Below are 10,190 nucleotides of genomic sequence, written 5' to 3'. Positions count from 1 at the left end.
TGATTCCAAGTAAAAATACTATTGGTGCTGTGTAAAGTCCTGCAGAACCTGGTTTCTACCATAATAAGTACAAGTCCATTCTTTTAAAAATGCCTATTATATTGAAACACTTTGGAGAGCTCTGGTTTTGTTGGTGCCCTAAGCCTAGGCTGTGAGCAGATGGACACCAGCAAGTGCGAGAAGAGGAGGTGGATGGAGTACGTTTTCCCAGGCAGCTTTCCCAGTGCCCCTTGAGAGCTGGGGCCCAGCATCTCCTTTACCCTCCACTCCCACCTGGGCAGGAGGAGCCATGAGGCTCCCTCCAAGCTGGACCTCTGGGAACTCCATTCTATCCCAGTCCCTACATTTTGCATCCTCTCAACCTCAACAGCAACTCCTCTGACACTTTTGATCAGCCCGCCTGCCAGGTTTCATCAGGCCTGAAGGCCCTTCAGCTCACTGCCCTGCCTCAGGGTGTGGGGCCAAGGCCCCTAACCATGTCTCCATTTAGGGCTTCAAAACACACATTTGCATCTTAAAGGCAACTTTCTCATGGTCTGATTATTTCCCTTTGTCTCTCCTTAAATACTGAAAAGCACTAAATTCCTATTTACATTTTAAATCCCAAATGTGACCCTGTTACCCTTCCTACCAGCCCAGGAACAGGCTGGAGCCAACCTCTCAATTTAAAACATTTTGGGGTGACAGACTCTGGCCCTCAACTCTTATCCTCAGCAGTGTGGCCCAAACAAGTGGGCCTTCCCCGGCCAGGGGCCCTCAGGCAGCAGGGGCTCTGAACCCCATCCCCAGGGCTGGTGACTTTTGTAGCACTCCTCAGTGCCCCCCACCCCCAATCTCCTGGGCTCCTGCCCAGGCTTTCAGAAACCTTCCCAGGTGGAGGTGTCTCTCCGAGCTCCTGTGCATATACCCCTTTCAGAGATGACAACTGAGGCCCACAGAGACACAGGAGCCCACTCAGAGACCACAGCTTTGTAATCCCAGCCCTGGACTTCACACCATGCCCCGCAGACAACTCCTCTGTCACCTGGCCTTCCAGGTTCGTGTCCCATCCTCCAGCCAGGCTATATTCTTGTGGATCCTCACTTCTCTCAAGGACATCTATCTCTGTTCAGAAGTCCAGAACCAGACTGTCAAAGCTCAAAGGGTCACGCAAACTCCACACATCCAACCCTTTTTCACAAACGGGGGAATCCAGGCTGGGTAGTGTGGGTGGGATTTGTGGATCACAATGGAGTTTGGGAGAGCCAGGTTCAAGCCAAACCAGGGCCTAGACTCCCAGTCCATCTTCCTGTTGCTGCTTATCTGGCAAACCTGTGTCTTCCTCAGGCCCAGAAAAGAAAGCAGGTACTGCATGAGCCAGGCAAGATGTGCCCAGGATTGAGGCCTGGCAGGGAGCAAGGAAGACCTTTGCTCTTAGAGCTCCCAGTACTCAAGTAAATAGGCAAAATAGGATCAGATGATAAGTGCTATGAAGAAAATAAAGTAAGGGTGATAATGGGAATTCTAGAGAGGTATTTTAACACAGCTGATTGGGAAAGCTGTTCTGCACAGGTATTTATGGATTGAGGTTCAAATGAAAGGAGCCAGCCACACAGCAAGTGCGGAGGCCCTGAGGTGGAAGCCCCTGGGTATGTATGAGGAACAAAAAGGCCTGTGTGGCTGAGTGCAGATTTATCCTGTTTGATGAGAATTCGTTGAAGGCCTTTTAGTGGAGGCAGGACACACAGGATTGGACTTCTGTTAACTACTCCCCCTGCTGATGTGTGGAGAGGACTAGAGAAGCCAGAGTGGAAGGGTGGAGAGCATAGTGGCTTGGAGAGAAGTGATTGAATGGAGGGCCCAACTGGGAATCACCTGATGAAGGGTTGAGTGAGAGCGTAGAGGAAAAAAAGAAATCAGGGGATATCCTTTCTTCTTAGAATGGTTTGTGAAAGTTTGGGGAGGAACAGGTTTGCAAGAGAAAATGAGTTGTTTTAGCCACTAAACAGAGGAGATGTGGAAATGGTGGCAGGCAGCTGGATGCTAGAGTCGACTGGTCAAAAGAAAGGAATCAGGTCTGGAGACAGGGAGTATCATCATTTTATGAATGATACTTGGAGTCCTAGGACTGGACTAGCTCACCTAGGGAGGGAGTACCCTTCCTAAACTTCCTCCAGGCTGGCCAGACCCTGGCACTTCCAGATGCTCCTTTTTTATATTTTGTCATTGTTCACTGGCCACTTCAGGCCTTCCACTCATAGTTTCCTTTGATGGATGTCAGGAGAGCTACTCACCTGGGGGTGTGGGGTTTGAGAGGTATCCTTGAAGGCTGACAGGACACTAGTCCTGGCCACTTAATTACCCCTTCCTCAAGGCCTCAGTTTCCTCATCTGTGTGAGGCCAGTGGAATGAAGTCACACGGTCCCTGCCAGCTCCCAAAGCCTGGAATTAGTCTTCCCAAGCCCTGATACACAGACAGCAAACCCCTTCTTGGCAAAAGTACCCCCTCTACTGGCAGACCAAGGGATCTGTCAGGGCTGGCATAGACTCTGAACAGTGTCTTTTGTATTCTTCCTTATGACATGGGCCACGCTGCCTCCCTCCACTGATTTCTTCTCCAGTTATAGCCAGGTCTCCCCCAGAGCTCCAGAACCTTCCCTCTGCCCCACAATGGCTGTACGTCCTCACTGACCAGGTTCTGGGAGTCTGGCTCATCTAGAGGAGGCCCCACGCCTACTCTCCCCGACGCAGGTCAAATCACATATTTTTTTAAAAGGGAAATCTGAACAGCATTTTTAAAAGATTTCATTTATTTATTTTTAGACAGAGGGGATGGGGGGAGAAAGAGAGGGAGAGAAACATCAATGCGTGGTTGCCTCTAGCAGGCCCCCTACTGGGTACCTGGCCTTCAACGAGGCATGTACCCTGACTGGGAATTCAACGGGCGGCCCTTCTGTTCTCAGGCCAGCGCTCAATCCACTGAGCCACACCAGCCAGGGTTGAACTGCATTTTGATCTGAAGTTTTTTAAATCATGAAAGTAATTTAGGTTTAAAAAGAAACTGGGTGAAATACCAGTCTCTGCAGCTTTGCTGAAATCTGTCCACACTGATGATCAATGCACTTTCTGAGCGGTCCGCACTGTGACATATCAGCCTTTCCTTCTTGAAACTTCCTCCTCCTTTCCTTCTGTGACACTAGCCACACCTGGTTTCTTCCTTCCTCTTTGACTATTCTTCCTCTGACTCCAGCAGAGCAGCTTCCCTTTTTCTACCATTCTCACATCCTACCTTTTTTTCCCTCACCCAGCATGCTGCTGCCACCAGTTCCAGATTCACATTTCCAGCGTTCTCTCTGGTGATGGTGGCACAATTGTCAGTCTGGGAGGTGCCCTTGCTGCCCGCACTGGGATTCGATCAGGGGCATTCCCCTCTGGTTTCCCATGGACCTTTCAGAGACCCAAGCTCAAGCCCCTCATCCAGTTATCTGGCCACCTCCTTTCCACCTGGTTTCCTCAGGCCAGCTCTCTTCTGGGTGTCCCTGTTCGCATCTCATCTCTAGGCACTCTGGTGCACCCGGAGAGGATCACCATGCATCTCCCCAGTGCGCCCTCTGCTCATTCTTGAAAGGCTCCTGCTCCTGGGCAGAAGCTTGTCCGTGGGTCTTGGCATCTGCATCGTCTCTTCTTTCTCATCCTCTGTGAATCCTGGATCCCAAACCCCAGCCAGCACACGCCTTGCATTTCAGAACTCAAGGTCTTTGCTCAAGCAGTTCAGTACGTGCAAAAACCCTTCCCACTCTCCAGTGCCACCTCCAGGGCTCAGCTCAATTTCAGAAACCCTGGCAGATAGTTCCACTTAAGGGCTTCCTCATTTCTGGGAGGACTGGCCTTCCTTGCAGAGACCTAGGCTATTATCTATCTTATGGCGTGCACTCACTGCCCTGGGCAGCAGAAGCCCTTTCTTGGACTCATGCTCCTGAATCACCACCACCCCTCAAAAGAGCCCCATGCAGTTCCACCTTTCCCTCAAAAAAGCCCCATGCAGTTCCAGCCTCACTTCTCCTGGGGCTTATTCACTAGCTTATTCGCTAGCTCCCGAGGGCAAATGGGGTCTGTGCAAGCTGTGCAAGCAAGCCGTGCAAGCGCTATTAAAGGGTGAGACCCTCTTCACCACCACGCCCATCCCCCGCCCACTTAGAGGGATCTGATGGGGCAGAAGTCCCTGAAACACGCCCCTACCTTTTAGAGACCTCACAGCCTCTAGCTCTTTGCACCCTGGAACCCTAATTCTCTAGCCTCCTGTCCACCCACCCCTCCTCCTCCATGCGTCTCAGAAGACTGTTTTTTTTTTAAGAGTGGGAGAGAAACAAGTGTGGTTGCTTCTCACGTGCCCCCTACTGGGTTATCCTGCGGCAACACAGGCTTTTTTTTTTTTTTTTTTTCCCCTGACTGGGGAAGGCCCCTGCTCAATCCAATGAGCTACACCAACCAGGGCTCAGGGGACTGTTTCTTGTTTACACCTCCGCGGTGGTGCAGGGCCTTAAATCATTTACTCCAAAGGTGTGAGCTCTTCTCCCCAGTCTCTCCCCATGGTCTCAGCTTCCCCAAAGTGGAAGCTTCTTTGGCTTCAAGACTGACCCACGCACCTCTTTCGCATCCTCAATACTGGGGACAGCAAAGCTCTCGTCCACCAGGTCTTCGACTGGTATCCAAGGGCTCTCTCCAGGACCCACCCTGAATTTCCCTCCCCAGAAATGGGGGAGGGGTGTGGCCGGGAACTAAAAGCAACTCCCCCGCGGCCTTACACACCCCCACTCAGCTCCACCAAGGATCCGCCATTTGGCTTGAGGGGGCTACCCACAAAGTAGGGTACTTGGATTATCAGAAGTAGGGGTTGGGGTCGAGAAGAAAATGTTCCCAGGGAGGCACTGAGCTTCAGGACCGCGGTTTCTCGGCTGGAGGCGGGCGGAGGTCTCCTTGGAAGAAGTCCTAGCTCACGTCACAGTGCCCCAGCCGACCACGTGAGGGCGTGCCCTGTGTTAGTTCAGACAAATTAAAGCTGGTCCTGCGGACAGGCCGGGGTTCCCTGGACGCGGTCAGGCTTTAGGTGCCCGTGGCGCTTTCGTGGCTGCCGGCCGCGAAGCTCAGAGCTGTGTAGCCTCCCCCAGGGCCTGCCTTTCGTCTCCAAAGCAGGTCCCCCCTCCTCCTCTCACGTACTTCAGCCTAGGCTGCACCCCTCTGTTCTCCAATGCCGGTCCATTCCCAGGAACAGACCGCCTCTTCGCTGCCCCTAGGGCTTGGACTCTGCCCAGGGAGCACGGCTGCGCGCTCAGTGAGGACTGTCAGGCGAGGTCCCGGAAGCCACTGGCTGGGGAAGGGACTCCAAAAAGCACAAGTTGGAGCTGGCTCCGGACCAGGCTGTTGTTGTTCTCAACGTGGTCCGCCACAGAGCCATAAAAGGGAAGCAAGGCGCCCTCTTTCTCCGTACAACGCGGTGTGCACGCCCAGAGAGCTCTGGTTGGGAGTACTATTAACAGTGGCGGCTGCTGCCTCGGGCGGCTTCTCCGCTCCGGCCCGTCCCCGGTCCGCTTTCTTCCTTACGCTCCGGCTCAGGCCCGGCCCCCTCCTCAGCCCTGCCGCCCGGCTCCAGGCCCGGCCGCGGCCGCTCCCGCCTGGAGCCGCCGCGCGCCCCCAGCCCCCCGGCCTCCTCTCGGCCCCTCGCTTTCCTCTTCCCGGCGCGGCCACCAGGCTTCCGCGTCCGGCCTGCTACCAATCCGCTGGCCACTATGTCTGTGGAGCTCGAAGAGGCCCTGCCGCTGACCACCGCAGAGGGGACGGCCAAGAAGGCGGCCAGGGTTAGCAGCTCGGCCCTGTCCCCCTCCAAGAAGAGGAAGAACAAGAAGAAGAACCAGCCGGGCAAGTACAGTCAGCTGGTGGTGGAGACCATTCGTAGGCTGGGCGAGCGCAACGGCTCCTCGCTGGCGAAGATCTACACTGAGGCCAAGAAGGTGGCATGGTTCGACCAACAGAATGGGCGCACCTACCTGAAATACTCCATCAAGGCACTGGTGCAGAACGACACGCTCCTGCAGGTGAAGGGCACCGGCGCCAACGGCTCCTTTAAGCTCAACCGTAAGAAGGTCGAAGGCGGCGGTGAGCGGCGCGGAGCCTCGGCGGCCACCGCGGGCTCGACCGCAGCTGTGCACAAGGGCAAGAAGGCGCCCCCGGGCGCTGCGGGTCCCCGGCGCTCAGACCAGAAGCCTGAGAAGCGATCGCACAAGAAGGGCGCCGCCTCCAAGAAGCACAAAGGCGGCAAGGCTAAGAAGGCGGCTGCAGCTGGGGGCAAAGTGAAGAAGGCCGCAAAGCCCAGCGTCCCTAAAGTACCAAAAGGCCGCAAGTGAGCGCACAGATCTGCTGGTCGGGCGGGTGTTCGGTTTTTGTACCCCAAGTGTATGTAGTTTTTATACGGTTACCCTTCCCTGCGCCGCCGCGCCTGCTCTGAGCGCAGCAAGGGGCCAGGGGCCCCTTCGTTCCTTCCATCTCCCGCCCGCCATGGTAGTATTTTTTTGTTGTTTATTTCTGTGTTTGCTTCGGATTTTGAAACGGCTGTGACGACGCCCCCATTGGCTCTTCGCCCTAGGCAACGGCTGTCGCTAAGGTTACCCGCCCCTAGGCGCCAGTGGCCAAAGCTGCTGTGCCTCCCTTTCCCGCTCCCCACTCTCCAGCCTTTGGGTGCACGACAAACAATCGCGCGGTACTGCCTGGTTTTTCCTTTCATCCCGTCGGCATTTGTGGGCCACAATAAATTGTTTAAACCTTTGAACTGCTCTCATTTTCTTCTGAGTGGGCTAGGGATGGGCGCGGCCGGAGCACATCTTGGGTGGGATGGTGGGTCCCGGGAGTCCTCTGCTGGTTCTTCCTGGAAGGGTGCTCGGTACCCACGTCCTGCGAACACAGATGAAAAGATGCTGGAGATAGCTTCGTTCAGTTTCCAACAATGGCCTCAGTCTTGGGGTAGGGGAAGTGGTATTTTTCAGGGTTTACTGGTAAGGGCTCCTCAGCTCTTAAAAGGACACATTTTGGGCTTTTATGGAAGTTAGTTATTCTGAATTCAGGGTTACTTAGTGTTGATATGACAGGGATAATGGAGATACAGAGGCCCTGGACTCTGGCTCACCACCCACAACTAGAGGTGTGGCCTGATTGATCCTTTTGGCTAATCTGGACTGCAGACAGGACGGGAGGGTTTCTGGGTGACTTGAGAATGATTCTCACCCCTGAGACACTCTGGTGTCCAGCATATGGAATTGTTCCTAGAGTTGGGCAGCAGGCTGAAGCCTATTCTGACATGTTTCTGATGGGCCTATTCTGAAAAGTCAAGCCTGTAAAATGGGTATTAAACAACTCCCAAATTCAGGGTATGTTCTAGAACAGTGGGTAGTACATGTACCAAGTTGGGCAGGCCTGAGCTAGGGTTAGGTGAGAGATTCAGGGGATCTTTTGACCCCCTACATAGACTACAGGAAGAGGGGAAGGGCAATAGATTGGGGGAAGGGAGGGAGTACCGCTGGAGAAGGACCTGTGGCCTGCTTGTACCCCTGACACTGGAGTGTCAGTCACTACCCTTCCATGGTACACAAGGTGGGGCCATAGGGCAGACCTCTCAACCACCTACCACCCTGCAGACCCTACAAGGGTAAGTGGCCACTCCACTCCCTCTTCAAGTCTCTTCATATTCCTCTGGAGGCTCCTGCTCACTGCCACCTGCCTTAGGGAACTGCAGAGCCAGGTGCCAATGTCTCGCCTGCCTTGTTCTGTGTTGGGCCAAGGACACAACAGTGAGCAAAACAGGTGCCTGCCCTGCCTGATCTTCCTGTCAAAGATGAATTGCTGAGCATGTCATTGCTCTCTAGGCAGTTCAGTGTGTGAGATGGGATCCTGACCTGAGTGTGGAGATGTGACTGATGGCTGCAGGAAGCATTGTCATTAGGAGATGTGATGCTAGACTTGGCTGCGGATGTTTTGGTTCTGAGGAACTGTGGACATCCACGAAAGAGATGGAGACACAGAGAGTAGTGGGCCAGGGCTGACAGCTCCACCTACCCTGCCAGTTCATGTCCTACTGAGCTAGTCTAGGGCCTTGTCCCATCCATACTGGCTAGGGAGCCAGTGAGTAGGACAGCAGCTAGAGGCCTCAGCCTACCCAGAATTCTGGGGCATGGTGCTCCTGATAAGTTAAATGTGACCCCTCAGATTCTACTCTCTTTCCCCAAACCAGAAATCCAGCCTAGATGCCTCCTGGGCTCACTCCAATTGTCCAACTTGGAATCTGGGTCTGGGGCCTGGAATTTGACCTTCTGACCAACTCCCAGGTGGCTCTAAGGTTCAGAGAGGGTTGTGAAGGTCTTCGGCAAGGGCCTGACACTTGCATTGCATACTGCTCCTTCCTGCCTAGCAATTCACACTGAGTTTCATCCCCTTCTTGGAGCCTTAGTTAACCAAAGCCCCCCACCCTGCTGACTGTCTCCTTTGAGAACATCCTATGAGCACCCCAAATGTCCTTCAGGTCATCCTTATTCCTCACTGCCTTTCCATATTTCCCACCAAAATTCTCCCTTTGCTGCTCATACTTCTCTGTTCTCCCAGTGAGCTCCCTCTTTGAAGATGTGGTACTCCTCTGTCCTGTCTCCATGTCTCCACCTCTGTTCCCCTCATGACTTGGGCCCCTGGCTTGCTGTCTACTCCACCCTAAGAGCTGCCTCTTCCAGGAGCACTGGAGCACCCAGTGGACCAGCCCTTGGGGCAGGTCTCCTACTCTTCTGATAATAAAGAACACTTTAATTTTTCTCTGGAGACTCAACCTATCCTACTCCAAGCCACATGGTTCTGGGAGTCTGATCCCTTCAGTCCTGGGGATGGTTGCATGACCCAAAGATGCAGTGAATAAGGGTTGTCGGTTGTTCACCTTACCACAGTGACTGGGTCAGAAATGGGTTCTTGACCCCAGTGGGTTCACTGAGAGTCTTGGCACTTTTCCTGGAACTACCGAGACTGTTCTTTTCTCCCAGGATAATAAAGGGTAGGGACATGTCGCCAGAGTTAACAGTGGCTATTTTTATCAACATATAGGGAGAGCCCACCTGAAATAGGATCCCAGACAGAACGTTGGAACTGAAAAATGGAGAGATGGAAGCCTAAGAATATGAATGGAACCTTTAGATCCAGCCATGCCTGAGGCGAATTTAGACCTGTACCATGTCAGTGTACCATGTCACACTGCTTTTTAAATAAGCCAGTTTGAATTGTTTCTGTTACTTGCAATCTGTCTCTCATTCCTTTGACTCACTTTACCCTCCCATGCTCACATCCTGGACCTTTTCATCTCTTCAAATTGCTCTTCCCCTGAAACCACTCTTCAGTGTCCCACTCTGCACTCACAGGCCCCTCCCCTCATCTCTTTGCAGCTTGATCACTTCAGCTGAGCTGCACCTCTGTGGGTGGATCCTACATCTCTGACATGTACCCTAAGTTGAAAGATGGATGGCCATAATCAGCCCCACATGAACACTCATTGTGTGCCAGGCACTCTGAGGAAGGATGCACAGGCTTCATCTTAGCCTCATGACATCCCCAGTGAGTTCAAAAATTCATCTTACTGGTGTGGGTGCTGAGAGTGGGAGGCTTATTTTCTGCCTTGACACCACACTCACCTCCTGTATGGAGCTGGGGAGCCCAGGATACACCATTTACCTACTGTGTCTCTTGGACTTGGCTTCACGGAGCCTCAATTGCAGATGAACATTGAAGACACATTATACTGCAAGGCCCAGGAGGAGGGCTTAGTGGGGAAGGTGACTCAAGTGCAGTGAGGAGGCAAAAGTCAAATCATCAGGGGAACAGAGAGGTGGAGACAGGACAGAGGAGTACCACATCATCAAAGAGGGAGCTCACTGGGAGAGCAGAGAAGTATGAGCAGCAAAGTAGCAATGGCTCAGGCTGGTGGTGCACCTCTCAGCATCCACTGCATCAGGGAGGCAGGGACCAAGTCCTGGAGGCTGAGGTCAGTGTTCTGGGACTATCTCCCCTATGGTCTTCTGGTCTGGGGAAAGACTGTTTTTTCATCTATAAGTAGAGCCAAGAAAGATTTCTTTTACTCATCTGCTAACCAGAGGGGGTCTGAACACTGCCTCTGGCCAAGGTTTTCCTGCCCT

The 10,190-nt window shown here is 53.3% G+C and overlaps 1 protein-coding gene across 1 annotated transcript; it reads left to right on the top strand.

The window, feature by feature from the left end:
- The first annotated feature begins 5,180 nt into the window (after positions 1 to 5,180).
- On the top strand, positions 5,181 to 6,802 carry H1-10 (H1.10 linker histone). Its single transcript, XM_024580411.4, has one exon. It carries the CDS (start codon positions 5,766 to 5,768, stop codon positions 6,378 to 6,380), a length of 615 nt encoding a protein of 204 aa, XP_024436179.1. The 5' UTR covers positions 5,181 to 5,765; the 3' UTR covers positions 6,381 to 6,802.
- The last annotated feature ends 3,388 nt before the right edge of the window (positions 6,803 to 10,190 follow it).

The sequence above is a fragment of the Desmodus rotundus genome, chromosome 10, assembly GCF_022682495.2.
Source record: "Desmodus rotundus isolate HL8 chromosome 10, HLdesRot8A.1, whole genome shotgun sequence".
NCBI lineage: Eukaryota > Metazoa > Chordata > Mammalia > Chiroptera > Phyllostomidae > Desmodus > Desmodus rotundus.
This window is presented reverse-complemented; position numbering and strand designations above follow the sequence as displayed.

Coding starts and splice junctions, on each gene's coding strand:
- H1-10 (XM_024580411.4), top strand. CDS start 5,766: ATGTCTGTGGAGCTCGAAGAGGCCCTGCCGCTGACCACCGCAGAGGGG.